We start from the raw sequence: 15339 nt of genomic DNA on the forward strand, positions 1-15339 counted from the left end.
CCATGCCATCGCTTCCATCCCCGCGCCGTGGACGTAGCTTCGGCGAGAGCTGCAACAATGGTGTGCTCCGGTGGCCCTGCGATGCTCCAATGCAACACTAGTGATGCTCGGGGTCTTCGACAGTGCTCCAGTTTAGCACCATCTGCACACTCATAGCACCACTGCAACAGCATGCGGAGCCCTCGCATCACGACGGAGCCCTCACATTGGAAGCTTCCATGAATTACACATGTTAAGAAAGGATAGGACATCCAGTTGGTTCTATACAGCCATTTCAATTTTATCAAATTTGAAATAAAAGGGGGAACCACAACATCTCCCGTTGCCGCTGGTAACTCTCCCAAGGTAATAGTGACAATGATGCTACACGCGACTGCACGCCGTGTTGGGCATTGATCTTATCAGAAGGTAATATACTGATTGACAGAAAATAAAAATCAAAGAGACTTCGTTCACATTACAACTCCTGAACTCCAGCTTTCTTTTTCCAGTTCTGAATGGTACTGTACAAATATATGGACATTTGTCATCGAGCCTGCAAGGTGTCAACCACGGTTAATCCGAATTGCACCGGATGGAAGTACGGTTTATACAGAGCAACAACATCACCAGTGCAAATAAGCTACAAAAATGAAAACCAGATGTAATATCTCTCCAACTGAATCCCCCATGTTCAATGCTTCATGCCTCTTGACATCTTTCCAGCTTCTTTTTCGAGAAAACGCAAAAGAGTTGCATTTCATTGCATTGAACAGGAAGACATCAGGGGTACAACCTCCAGAAAGGAGGGACACACACACACGCGCACGCACACACACACACACGACCGTCCTCACCAAGTGACTACAGCTAGGTGAGGAGGTGCCCTCAACTACAGACACGCAACGACATTAGGCCTCGCCCAGCCTTGCCTCCAGCCAAAATGGCGAAGCACCGAGACTCGGAGCAACAGGGCAGTATCACTGCCATTGCCAGGCACTTCCAGGGACGAATGCAGCTTCAGGACCGCCCAAGCCGACGTACCTCGCACCCATGTGCCTAGAGAGTCGGCGGGTGAAAAGCAGGGCCTGATTGGAACTGGTGTAGCATTCATTGGGGAGCGCCGGCGCAGGCAAATATTGCGACCTGCTCCTTGTGTAGCAGTCTACGCCAGAGCGATGCATCGCCAACCACTATCTGCCGCATCAAGTACTCCACTTGCAGCCAAAGCAGCGCCATCAAGAGGGGAACGGCGTTGAGACGCCGCCGCTGCCCGGTCCGGGAGACCGGACCTAGGATTTCTCCCGGTGCTCGAGGAGGAGGTCTGGTCAGGGTCATGCCAACGCCTCCAAGGAGGTGACGGCACCCTCGGGCGTCGCCGTTGACAGCGCAGGCCGTCGCCGCGCGGGGATTTCGCCCCGACCCAAGGACGAAGACCTCAGATGCAATGGCAGACCGGGCATGGCGAAGAATCGTCGAAGAAGACCAACACACATGGGGGAAGCCTAGAAACGTTGTCGTCGCAGGAGTGAGCACCGACCAGCGCAGCTCCAGCAGGCCGGCCACCGCCGGGAGCGCGTCCAGCAGGCAGCAGCAGCCACCTGCACCGCGCCGCCGCCGCGCTGGCCCGCAGCCTCCGCCACCAGGATCCGCCGGGGCACAGCGGAGCAGCAACCGTCAAGGTCGCCGCGCGCGTGCTTACTAACCCACCCGGGAGGGGTGGGAGGAGGGAGAGGGGTGGGTGGGGGCAGAGTGATTGTCGCCGGCCTGGGCGGGCTCGTGCGGCCCAGATCTGGGCGCCCTCAACTCTGCCGCACGCATCAGCGGCCGGCGGCCGCCATGGCAGCGCCACCGCGCACGCAGTCCACGCCATCTCGACCTCCCCGCGAGCAGACGGCCGCCCACCGCGCCACCGCGCGCTCCCGCCGCTCCAGCGCGCCCAGCAGCAGCGCACGAGCACACGAACGAGGGCCCCGCCGCCGCCGTCCACCGGTGAGGGCTTTGCCTGCCGGCATCCTCCGGCGACGGCGAGGGGAGGGAGGGGAAGGAGGGGAGCCTGGGCGGCGGCTAGGGTTTCGCCTCCCGAGTCGCCCCTGGGAGCGACGCGGGGGCTCGCGGGGGGAGGGACTAAGCAAGCTTGCAGTTACCAACCATCTTTCCAGCTTCTCATCGGTAGAAGTTCCCAGATCGACAAAAACTTATGGTATACATGGTCATCCAACTGTTCCACCCTCCCTGATTATCACACCAAGTTCACGTTGTTCATTCCTTACTTTGCTACAGGCGTTCATAGGCTGTGAGAATTTGAATTTCAGTGAAAGGATGAAAGATTGATTTGGCGCTTCCGCTGCTAAGAGTTGTATGTTCTGGTCTCACTGTCATAGTGCACGCCTATTATGCAGCAGTGCATCTCCAAGGCCATGAAGAATCGAGTTTGCAATACTCCTACCTAGCATCCAGTTTAGCAGTATCAGCTTTCCATATACAATATGCGTATCTTGGCCTAATTTAACTTAATGTGCCAATGAGTAGATGACGGCGTGTTCCATCTCTAATTCATGACATATGATGTCAATTCCATGATGGAAGGGGGGAAGATAACAATACTTGTTTCGCTGATATGGTTCAACTGAGATGATCCAATTATAACATCATACAATTGGTAGAACCGTGGCAGACCAGGTCGGTGGTGGCAAGAGATCAGGCCATTTAAGATAGCTCGAGTGGGCAGCTATCTCATATAATGTAGGAATATGTGCATATGATTTTCCTAGAACATCTGGAAAGTCGATGAGAGAATCAATCAATCATGTGTGTTACAATCAATGTGCTTGGAATCTGGAAGAGAAGTTATTTCTACTTGGTAAGAAAGTAGAATAGGAGTGTGTTACCTCATATAAGCTCCAATCGATGGACTAATCCTCAGATCTCGTTAAACATGGAGGACTGGCGACATAGCACATGTCCCACATGGGCCGCATCATTGAGTTTGAGAAACAATTTCGGAAGCCGAAAGGCAAAGGATGTTGTTCAGGTATTGTTCACCATTTTAATTAGGAAAGCAGTCTCCGTTGCTAATTCCTTGGTTTCCAAATACTTGCTTTCTTCCACAACATCTGTTGTCAAGTTAAGAATTACAGGCCGCTCTGGATCATATTGAGTAAGTTCACGGACTTTTGCAACCCATTTAGCTGCTTCCCATACACCAAACCTATCATTGTCAAATGCAATAATTGGTTTAGTCAAACACAATAACTGGAGGATCAGAGCAGAATAGCCCATATGCAGACAATTTACAATAGCTCTAGTAAAATACTCCAAATGCAGATATAACTCAACCTCTATAATTTAGATTAGTACAGATGCAGGTAACTTACAATTTAATCTCTGAATGTAGTATACTACAGATGCAGATAACTTGAGCAAAATGGAATTAAGTGCAGTGCATCAAAAGGTTTTGACCTAGGAGTGGAATGCAGACTATAATGCTGGAAGGTACGGAGTAATGAGGACTAGCAAGTTTGGCCAAGTATACTGCGGATCCTAATGGTCCAGGCATAACTCTGTACCCCGGTAATGCATACCTTGTATTAAATGATGATGTCACAAACACAGCTGGGTAAGGGACATCCTTCTGGATATTATCATAGGGAGAATACTTCTTGATTGAAAGGAATTCTTCATGGTCTACAGGAAACCCAAACTCTTCATAATCAATGGCTGTAAGAGGTAGAATAGGATGGAGCAGAGTGTTGCAAACATCCAAGAAAGGGACCTGGGAAAGAAAAATGTGAGTTGTGGTAATGAATCATCAATAATATGAACAACAATAGATGCGGTAATAGCACATCTTGGAGATCACCAAGAATGGACGACTAATATGGCCATTCCAAGCTCAGCAAACCATTCAAGAACATTAATTTGCCTGAAGGCAATCCATTACTAAAAATGGTCATTAGTTGCTTTTACCTATCATATCTAGTGACAAAGAAAACCGCACTGGAAGGGCTTAAAAAAAATCACTAGGTTATTCTGCACGTAAGTTTGAAATGTGTGGGCCGGTTGGTTTGTGATTGGCAGATATTTAGGCTGCATTTGGCATTGCAGTGGATTATCATTATCGCATTTGCCCCACCGCTTTTGCATATTTTAGCGTTTGTTTGATCAGCTTTTGCCTACTTTTGTGGTTATTTCAACAGCAGATTATAAAATAAGCACAGCCCAGAACAGTTCAGCAAACCAAACTGAGTCTAGCTTCGTTTGAAACTTTAGCATGGACATCTAATTTTGGGGAACATGGAGTGACATACTGATTGCTACACATAAATCATGCATACCTTTAAAACAGCGGCACGGAACAAATCTGGACGAGTATTGATTGCCGAAGCCACCAGAAGTCCTCCAGCACTGTATCCCCATCCAGCAAGCTTATTTTCTTGTATGATACCTTTTTCAAGAAGAAATTCACCACAAGAGACAAAATCATATATAGAATTCATCTTTTTGGTACGTGCACCATCCCGGTGCCACTCCTTGCCATAACCTCCACCGCCCCTGAAACCATATATTTTTAAGTCAATACGAATGTTGCCAGTAAAAACTCTAAAGGCAAAAGCAGGCATGTTAGGCATGTTTTTGAAGATGGCATAAGCTCACATGAACCAAAATCAGTCAAACTCATCCATTTCTCACTGAAAATATTATCAGTGGGACAACGGAAGTCAATATGGACCTGGAAAATTGTCTCTATGGTATCTTTTCAGAAAGAATTCATTTGCTGTTTCAGGAGGTAAAGACGCCTTTTTCCAGAAAGTAGGCTATACGTACCTAACATCAGCATATGCAATCACCCAACCACGATCGAGTAGGCTCTTTAACTCACTACGCCAACGCTTATCCAGAATCTCACCATAGGCACCATGCCCATGAAGCAATCCTGGATTCCCCTCTTGCTTGTGCTTTCTTGAATATACCAAGGTGAGTGGAACCAAAACTCCGTCTTTCGATGGAACATCATAGTACTCACATGCATAGTATTCAGAGAGCTCATTCCAGTCACAATCTCCCAAATCTTCACTTGACAAATCAGCTCCATCTGAAGACAGCTTGCCCGCACTAGAAGCAAAAGCATTCCCATACAGTACCTTTGTTCTCTCATGAAGCATGTTTTGCTGTTGCACTATTTGCCACTTTCCATTTAGTAAGTTGTAATCAACAACTGCATCTGGCATCTAAGTTGAAAGATTAGGTTACTGCTAAGAAATAAAATACACTGACAAATACGAATTTTGATTGATCCATTTTAGTTCGCTAAATTACATGATGGCAAAATAAGAAGATCCACAAAGATAGTTGACAGCAATGTAATGCTAAGGTGCTACAACTCACAAGCAATACCTTCCCAGATGTGGAGTGGTATTGTAGTAACAGTTTAATAGTTGGTTGTAACTTAAGGACAATAGAGCAAAAGGTTTTTAACTAGTATAGTAGATATATAACAGGTTGCTTGTTAATTACCATGAAATATATTAAGAAAAAAAGTCCAGCTAATGAATAATGTTGAACTTTTTGTTACATTTGGTTTAATTGTATGGATAACAGCGACATCGTGTATGAATGCACGTTTACATATAGGCGGCCAGGCAACAATTACATAAGCCAATTAAATCAAGATACAGCCATAGTCAACCCTTTAGATATCAGAAAACAACGATAAGAAATAATAACGAAATGTACTAATGAACAACTGTGCAAGCAGATTATCACAAGAGATACTAAGTTGCTAGCACTTAACCACCTTGTAAAGGAAATAAAGCATAGCACTGAATTCGCAAAAGAAAAAGAAAATATAACGTTGAAAACATGGTAGGAGATGATTTAAATTGCAAAGTAGATAAAATACTGTGTACTGTTGGGAAGGTGGCAGAGTGAAAGGTGGCTTCCAAGGATATGTTTTCTTCTACAATACATTTGTAGCATCATTCATCTGCTGTGCTACTTTATAAATGAAGACCTTCAGTGACACTCAGAACCAAAGGATATCTAGGGCTAATACATCTTAAGTTTTTCATGTAAATGTTTTCTCTATGAGAAATAGCCAACTCAGACAATTAGGGTAGTATTTACATAAACTAATGAAGGCCAGTTATCTCAACCAAATAATGGGATGTCCAAAATCAACATTTCCATACGTAAGAAAGATGGTGTTACTTCATAAAAATAGAAAAAAAGTATAAGTAACTAATTTGGCCCTGCTGTGCAAAGCAAAACGAAAAACAACTGTCCCAGTGTCGATGGTGTAGAAGGATGAAACAATGAGCTCAGACAAACAGCAGCCAGATATGCATACCACAGGTGATGATATTGTGAAACGCATTGTTGAGGAATAGTAATCATAATTTGGGCCAGATAAAATCTGACACACATGATCGGGAAGAGGCAAGTCAAGTGGGTGAAAATCTGATAGATGAGCAGGTACCTGAGAAATGAATTGAATACGAAAAGTTATAGTTCTATAATATACAATTATGATTGCAGCATATGAATAGCCAATAACAGGAAAATATGCTAAAAATGATGAGAATCATAGCTCAGTTTCAGATATCCAATTAGGCTATATGACTGCGGACTGAGTAAATTTAGTGAACAACAAAGATTTGCAATGTCGTCACTCCCGAAAGAGTAACAGACTGTGTGGGAGGCCATCACTAGGAAAATGTATAATTATTCATTTGATCATTTCTCAACTTAGGCTCTTGTATATAACATCATACGAAAAGAAGATTGACTTACTTGGATATTTTCAGGTAGAGGCAGATTAACTGAACAAAGTGTGAGTTTTCTGCCTTGTCTCAGAATAAGCACCATATGAGTATTGCAAAAGTCAACATCTTCAAGAATAATACCTGGTTCCTCAAGGAAGACATTCTGAATTCAAACATCAAAATAGTGTCAAATAGACCGCACAAAGTCACTTGTCCCAATTAACTCAGAGCAACATTTTTCGTGACAGGTGCACTCGGACAACTTTGACATAACATAGTAGATGCATAGCACAAACCTTCCAACTCTTTGGCCCAGGAGATTCCACATCACACTGCATTAGGTAATGTGAATTAACACAGACACCTTCTCTTGCAGCATCGGTGAATAAATACAGGCGTCCATGATGATGCTCCACAATGCAATGAACTTGGGATTCACCTTCCCATACCAGTGTCATTCTGGACAAGGGGTCAGAAGCCCTTATTAAATATACCTGCAAAAGGATAATCTTGAATGAGTAACAAACAGGGGACCAACTACGAATAATAAAGATAGGGTGTACGAGAAGCAGAACCTTTGAGTGTGTGTCAGAAAAGACATTTAACGTTATAAACCGAAAATCCTTGGTATGTCTGATATTCAAATAAATATTCTCATCAGGTTCTTCCAATATAAGAATATCATCCTTGTTTGATCCAATAATGCTGCAAAACAGCCTACCAAAGAAAAACTTCAGTTACAGTGCAATACAGCACAGCATAGATGAACCGACGCAACAAAAACAAATCCACCAACCTATATGGCCTTCTGTCCTCATTTGTAACAATATAAACTAGTGCTTTCCCGTCCATAGCCCATGAAATATTTGAGACCCGATCAGCACGAGGTTTATCGCATAGTGTGCCCGTCACCAGATCCCTGACCATTAAAGTGAAAGAATCCTTATCTTTGTCATACATGGTGTACGCAATGAAGCGGTGATCTGGAGAAACTTCAGATAGCTCCTCATATGAGTATCCTGCATAATATCGATAGGCTTTAGCTTTTGTAATATGAATAATCAGAACTAAAAAAGGACTAACTACCTTCGAGCGCCCACTTCAGTACCAAAATGATTTAGCAAGTGTATTCCTCCAAAGATGAAGTATTTATGTCTGTATTCTCTAGTGCAGAGTTGGCAAAGTGCATAAAGCATAAAAAATGGCAGGGTGGGGATGCACCAGAGTATCTTTATTAGCCTTCGACTTGATATTTGGCAAGTGTACAATATTTGTACTATTCAGATCACAAGCCGATACAAGAACAATACAGCAAGATCATAGAATTAAAACAGCAAAAATGAAATAAAAATCAAGTACTATCATGATTGTGGAGAACAATTTAGGACCGCAATATTTGGCAAACGTTCGCTGGGAGGAGTTGGCATTTGCGAACGTTTTAGATCGCTAGTTTAGTTGTATGGGGTTGCCAGTTTCTTCACAAAACGCATGGCAATTTATGGAAAGAAGATAAATTTTGCGGCAAAAAAGGGCAGGATTTGCCATCTCCTACCAGCTAAAGTTGCCACAAAAAAAAAGTTCCCTTGCCATCCCCCTCCCAGCTGACGTTCACCAGTTATCATTAGCAATAATTTATAGCACATCAATGATCAACTGCAGTATCATTATGCAATTACTCCCTCCGTTCCTAAATATAAGTTTTTTTAGAGATCTCAATATGGACTACGTACCGATGTATATAGACATATTTTAGAGTGTAGATTCACTCATTTTGCTCCGTGTGTAGCCCATATTCGAATCTCTACAAAGACTTATATTTAGGAACGGAGGGAGTACAACCTAGCAAACTTATTTGGCACTAACTAACAAATGCCCAAACTTCTGGTAATTCTAAGGTAACACGCGGCAGATGCCTAGATGGTAAAAAGGTACTCCCTCCGTCTGGAAATACTTGTCATCAAAATGGATAAAAAGAGATGTATCTAGAACTAAAATACATCTAGATACATTCCTTTTATCCATTTTGATGACAAGTATTTCCGGACGGAGGGAGTACTTACTAGGTAACAAGGGTAGGAGCAAGTCAAGAAAATATTTCGTCCTGCTAACAAATGTATATACCAATGATAAAATCAAATATAAACAACAGCTACAGCAATTAAACACCAAACCTCACATTTGCTTCACCAGGATATCAAACCTCTCAGTCTATCGAGTCCATAAAACAGAATGAATGCACACAATAATAGCAATGAATTATTAAGAGATGTAAATAGCATTGAGCCATTGACACAGCACTTTGAAAGGTAAAAATAACAATGACTGTGTAACAGAAGCCCTCATGCTCGAGACGACTGGAATAGTAGCAAGGTCAAATTTAATTACCTCCAAATCGCTCGGCCTCCTTGTTGTAATCCACCAATTTCTGTTCGATGCGCTTCCCAGCGGTGAAGTCGAACCCCGCGGAGGGGTCGCTGTAGGAGACGAACTCCCCATGGAGGGCGGCGGAGCGGCGGCAGAGCACGGGGTACTGCTTGCCCTCGTCCGCGCGGCGGTAGTAGAGCCAGGGGCCCCAGCGAGTGGGCGGCGTGCAGGCGTCGGAGGCGAGGCGGGAGGCCATCTCGAGCTGGAGCTTACGGGCGAGGCGGTCGGCGGCGGCGGCGGCGAGGCAGGCCTCGGCGTACTTCTCCTCGGCCTCCATGTGGACGTCCATGTGGCGCATGGCGGCGGCGTCGGAGAGCGAGCCCATCCAGGCGTAGCTGTCGTGCCACGTCTCCCCGTGGATGGTGACGGGCTCGGGCTTCTGCGGCGGGCGCGGCGGGTTGGGCGGCGGGGGCGGCGGCGGCGAGGCCCCGGGCCTGGCGCGGCGGTGGACGTGGCGGCGGAGGAGGAGGAGGCGGGGGAGCAGGTCGAGGTGACGGCGCATGGTCGCCGTCGCCGGTGGTGGCGGGGGCTGGCGAGGTTTTAGGTGGGGTTTTGCCGTTTTGGCTCGCCGGATTTGGGGGAGGCGAATGATTTGGGAAATGGGACGACCGAAATGGGCTTCTGCTGTTCGGTGCTTTGCTGGGCTGGTAAAGGAGCATGGAGCAGCCCAACAGGCCGCATGGGGCTTCACAGAGACGCATTGCCGAGTGCCTGGTTGCTGGCCCACCACTACGGACGGTCAGCAAAAACCCGTCCAGATTCGATGGCACGCGACAACACTGGAGCCATAGAGCTCACTCGCCGACGAGGGCCCCGACCTCGAATCACATACGGCGGCATCTCCGGTCCCAAACGAGCAGACGACCAAACGGAAAGCAGTTTCCCACAATGACGCGCGGGCCAGCGACGCGCCCGGGCCCACCCGTCATTCACTGTAACCCACACGCAGCCCCACCTGGCAGTCTCGTCTCGCCAAAAGGCGCCGCACAGCGGGTGGCGGCGCGACGCACGCACGCACGGCTCCTCCTGTCATGAATCTGGCCGCCCCCGTCTCCACCTCCACCTCCACGGCCGTCCCTCTCCATGCCCATGGGCTCATGCCATTAAACCTCGCCTCCGCCTCCTCCTCCTCGCTCCGTCGCTCCCTCTTCGCCTCCCTCCGGAAGAAGATCTCGCCGATGGCATCCGCCCCCGCCTCCGCCTCCGCGGCCCTCTCCACCGCCGCCCCCGCCGACAACGGCGCCGCCAAGCCCGCGGAGCAGCGGCCCGTGCAGGTCCGTGCGCGTCGCTCTCCCTTTCTCTTCCTGACGCCTCGCTATGTGGGGTTCGGTGGCTCAGGTTCCAGCTCGCGGGTGCGGCTCTATGTGGCTACTCACAGTCGGGAATCAAAACGCATAGCCCTGAAAGCGTTATTACCCAATCTCCTATCTATCGAACTAGTTGCTGCAGAGTGGAGACCAGCTGATTCTGATTTTAGGCTTTGAGTTGCTTCGGTTCAGCAGCTTCTGCTGTGCATACCACCTACCACGTGAGCTGAGGTTAGGAGTAGCTCCAATATAGGCAAGCTGCATTGCTAGAAAATCAAAGTAATCTTCAGGCTAGTTACAACTTCAGTTCGATGCCATGACATTTGCTACTGTGAATGGCATGTTCAGCTGTATGTAGATGAGAAACATTTGTTGGGTCCATTTAACAAGGAAAGGGAAAACCTAACTGTCGTAGACAATATCCGTTCAATTTTAGCTTCTTTATTTTGTGTAGTCGCAGACTTGAAGTTTCTTATGCGATTGGTTAAAAGTACTACTTCACTGAGTTATATGAAGTTAGTTTAGTTATTTGTTTAGTATTAGTGCTAAGAAGCATAACAGGAAGCTAGCACAAGAATGTTCGCAGCTTTTGCTGCAGAAGTTAACTACTGTGGTTTTTTCTTCCAGAATGTAAGAACATCAGAATGGGGATATCAATTAAATGTTTAAGAGAAAATTATCAATATCTTAATATAAATATTGACTCTGTCTAAACTTATAACGGAATCCCTTCTGTCCGGCAATCATTTAAGAAGAGAAGTGACGGCATAAACCATCCAAGATATCTCAAATTCCCATCTTTCTTTCTTTCTTTCTTTCTTTTCTATTTGGGTAGAAATTCCCACCTTTCTGGTCAGGCCCATATTATCTACTTCCTCCGTCCCAAAATTCTTGTCTTAGATTTTTCTAGAGACGGATGTATCTAACACTAAAACGTGACTTGATACATCCGTATTTAGACAAATCTAAGACAAGAATTTTGGGACGGAGAGAGTATCAATTATTCAATAGCTGTATATATAAATAATGCAGATGGAAACTATGTGCCTTATTCAAAGAATTCTAGTACCGCTTATGTTCGTTCCATACATGTTTATACTCTGCATTCTGCCATGTACCATAAAGGTCCATATGTTAGACTGCTACTATTTTCCAGTTTTCCACGGCTATGAGCCAATGACCCATGTAAAGAACAGGTTGTACATTGTCATTTGTAAAACCAAAATTTATATGTGCGTGTACCACCCTACGGACTACACTATTACTTTATTTCCATTTTTTGGTTACATCCATTTTGTCCTTGCAGAAATCGGCCATGACATAAAATGCTCCAGATAGCCCAAAAATAGTGAGCCAAGCCAATAGTTAGAGGGTAAAGTGGACTCCTATTTTGGCGTGGTTGCAGTTTCCCATGCCATTAGTCAAAAGAATTACTGTAGGGAGTTTTAGGCAGATAGGAAGAAGTTGGTTTTGCTAGCACAATCTGAATTTTTACAACTTAGGGCCTCTTTGATTCACAGGATTTTCAAAATGAAGGAATAGGAAAAATGCAGGAATAGGGTGACATGTCCCATGGTATCCTACAGGATTTGAAAGAATGTTTGATAGCATTAGAAAAAACAAAGGAATTCTACAAAGAGGTTTGAGTGGATGGAAATTTTCCTCCAAAATGTAGTGCAAATGGATCATATGGAAAAATTTCTAAGGATGCCAATCCTATGAATCAAACGAGCATCACAGGAAAAATTCCTAAGGGTTTAAATCCTCCAAAAATCCTATGCAATTCCTTTGAATCAAAGGAGCCCTTATGATGCAGAACATAGCCCACGGGAAATAGCTAATGTAAAATTTATCTGATATAGAACACTCATATCGATAAAATGGTTTGAACTATTTACTAGAGAGAAAAAAAGGGGGCACCCTGCCCTTTTTTAACCAATGCCGAATCGACGACCTATGTATAAAAAAGAGAGGCGGATAAGATATTAGGTGGCTGTTTGATACCGCCAGAAAGACAAAAAAAAGATTCTAAGGAATCAAAAAAAAAGGGGAAAATTGGGTCTATGTTCAACGGAAAAAAAGGGGTTTCCTCCGGAAATTATATACATCAGACAGGGAACAAAACAAGTTTAGGAGAAAGAAACAAACTTTTAGCATGCATGTAGATTGTTGGTCATTCCTTATTGGATTTTATTAACTTATTAGAAAGTGGCAGACCATCCAAAATACCACAAATTCGCATCTTGCTGGTCAGTCCCATTATTACTCATCAACTACTACTTCCATGCTTGCTCTGACCATACCTGTCTAGTTCCTATTAAATTCGTACCTACAAATGTGAAGTGAAATACACACTTTTCCTACGGGGAAATTGAAAATACACACTTGTGTGAAAGCCATATTGGAAGATAGAATGTTGAGTTCCGATGAAATTCGTGCAGCACGAAAGGGTACAATATTGTATAATGTAGGGCTAAAAATCGGCATGAGTGCATGACAAAAAACAATGGTTCCACTTTTGTGATTGTCCTACTTCATCATGGCCATAACCCGGCATGCCCTGTATCTAGGTGATTTTAGTTTCATGGTATTGCCAGCCATGACGCCAGGGATAGCATGTTGGTTAGAGAAAATCAAGGAACATTTTTTTACACCCAATTGCAGATTTTGACGGTTTTCGGACAGTTTTCCTTATTAACTGGTCAACTCTCTTCTTCTATATGAAAAGGTAGAGCTCCTGCTGGTTGCGCGATTTTCTTTTGTTTTGCAGAGTTTGGAGCAGTTTGATCATTTTGATCTCTCTCTTTTTATTATGTATGCGTGCGGAATCTGGGTACTCCAAAATAGATGACAGAAGAGAGGTTGGACATAAGAATGTCAGCCAAACTGTTGCTTAGAACCTTGGATTTTGCCAAGGCACGACCGTTTGTAATGTCGAATCAACAGTCAAAACTGTAAAACCTGTCCACTTTACAAACATATTATGTGTACAGCACGATGCATAACTTTCATGCTTGGTAAAGTATTGTTAAAGTTCAACTGGCATGAACCAGATGTCCAGGGATTCTTCTGTGACTTCTATGATGATAGGATTAAACATAAATTTTGCTTCGATGTATTCTAGTTTTATTGAGTAATATAGGTTTTTCTTGTGTTTGTATCCATTCTTAAACGAGTTAGAGTTGTATTTCTTGTCATAGTATATATAAACTTGAGCTTGTGATTTAATCTCTTATGTATTGCAGGTGGCGAAGCGGTTGGAGAAGTTTAAAACAACAATTTTCACACAGATGAGCATGCTTGCAGTGAAGCATGGAGCAATAAACCTTGGTCAGGGCTTTCCCAATTTTGATGGCCCTGACTTTGTAAAAGAAGCTGCTATTGAGGCTATCAAGGCTGGGAAAAATCAGTATGCAAGAGGGTATGGTGTGCCTGAACTGAACTCAGCTGTTGCTGAAAGATTTCTCAAGGACAGTGGATTGCAGATCGATCCAGATAAGGAAGTTACTGTTACATCTGGGTGCACAGAAGCAATAGCTGCAACGATATTGGGTCTGATCAACCCTGGGGATGAAGTGATCTTGTTTGCTCCGTTCTATGATTCTTATGAGGCTACACTGTCCATGGCTGGTGCGAATGTCAAAGCCATTACACTCCGCCCTCCGGACTTTGCAGTCCCTCTTGAAGAGCTAAAGGCCGCAGTCTCAAAGAACACCAGAGCAATAATGATCAACACACCTCACAACCCTACCGGGAAAATGTTTACAAGGGAGGAGCTTGAATTCATTGCTGATCTCTGCAAGGAAAATGACGTGTTGCTCTTTGCTGATGAGGTCTACGACAAGCTGGCGTTCGAGGCGGATCATATATCAATGGCTTCTATTCCCGGCATGTATGAGAGGACCGTCACCATGAACTCTCTGGGGAAGACGTTCTCCTTGACCGGATGGAAGATCGGCTGGGCGATAGCACCGCCGCACCTAACATGGGGCGTGAGGCAGGCGCACTCCTTCCTCACATTCGCCACCTCCACGCCGATGCAATCAGCAGCGGCGGCAGCCCTGAGAGCTCCCGACAGCTACTTTGAGGAGCTGAAGCGGGACTACGGCGTGAAGAAAGCACTCCTGGTCGACGGGCTCAAGGCCGCGGGCTTCATCGTCTACCCTTCGAGCGGGACCTACTTCGTGATGGTCGACCACACCCCGTTCGGGTTCGACAACGACATCGAGTTCTGCGAGTACCTGATCCGCGAGGTGGGCGTGGTGGCCATCCCGCCGAGCGTGTTCTACCTGAACCCCGAGGACGGGAAGAACCTGGTGAGGTTCACCTTCTGCAAGGACGACGGCACGCTGAGGGCCGCGGTGGACCGGATGAAGGCCAAGCTGAGGAAGAAATGAAATGATTGGGCGGCGGCAGTTTCGTGTAGCTGTTGATTGATCGTTTGAATAAAGTCCTGCCTGATCTGATCCGCATTCCGGTGCGATGCATGTAGTAACACTTTTCTGGCGGCGGTTATCTGTATGTCCTGTCTGTGACTTCATCTCTTGCGTCCTCGCTATTTTGTCTGTGTAAGGCGATGGTGATTGCTCGGGGCGGCTGACGGTCGTACGAGTGCTAGAACTTTTGCGGAGCAAAACTGCGGCTGCGATAGTGCTAGTATTTGCTCGGGCCTTTTCACCCGTCCTGTCATCGCTCCGTCAATCCAAATGAGCACGGCAGACTGCTTGATCTGTAGTACTACTACAGGTGAAAAACATGCACTTGTGAAGCTCTACCTCCTAATATAATCGATCTACCCAAGCTTGAGCCCTATCATTGACATCTGAAAGCCCTATCGTCGCGAGCCAAATAAAATGTGTCAAGCC

The 15339-nt window shown here is 45.4% G+C and overlaps 2 protein-coding genes across 4 annotated transcripts; one reads left to right on the top strand and one right to left on the bottom strand.

The window, feature by feature from the left end:
* Positions 1-232: 232 nt before the first annotated feature.
* LOC123103947 (protease 2) lies at positions 233-9895 on the bottom strand. Of its 3 annotated transcripts, XM_044525650.1 has the most exons (12): positions 9129-9895; positions 7540-7762; positions 7319-7460; positions 7040-7237; positions 6772-6906; positions 6329-6457; positions 4807-5210; positions 4317-4533; positions 3564-3754; positions 2871-3190; positions 2587-2758; positions 233-535 (listed from the first exon to the last, which is right to left on the bottom strand). In XM_044525650.1, exons 1-10 carry the CDS (start codon positions 9667-9669, stop codon positions 3010-3012), a joined length of 2361 nt encoding a protein of 786 aa, XP_044381585.1. In that variant the 5' UTR covers positions 9670-9895; the 3' UTR covers positions 233-535; positions 2587-2758; positions 2871-3009. The 3 variants fall into 3 exon arrangements, with proteins under 3 accessions (XP_044381585.1, XP_044381584.1, XP_044381583.1); XM_044525649.1 differs by lacking the exon at positions 2587-2758; XM_044525648.1 differs by lacking the exon at positions 233-535 and having other exon boundaries at positions 2565-2758.
* Positions 9896-10030: 135 nt separating this feature from the next.
* LOC123103948 (probable N-succinyldiaminopimelate aminotransferase DapC) lies at positions 10031-15014 on the top strand. The gene is made up of 2 exons (XM_044525651.1): positions 10031-10441; positions 13720-15014. Exons 1-2 carry the CDS (start codon positions 10199-10201, stop codon positions 14869-14871), a joined length of 1395 nt encoding a protein of 464 aa, XP_044381586.1. The 5' UTR covers positions 10031-10198; the 3' UTR covers positions 14872-15014.
* The last annotated feature ends 325 nt before the right edge of the window (positions 15015-15339 follow it).

Source organism: Triticum aestivum, chromosome 5A (assembly GCF_018294505.1).
Source record: "Triticum aestivum cultivar Chinese Spring chromosome 5A, IWGSC CS RefSeq v2.1, whole genome shotgun sequence".
Lineage (NCBI taxonomy): Eukaryota > Viridiplantae > Streptophyta > Magnoliopsida > Poales > Poaceae > Triticum > Triticum aestivum.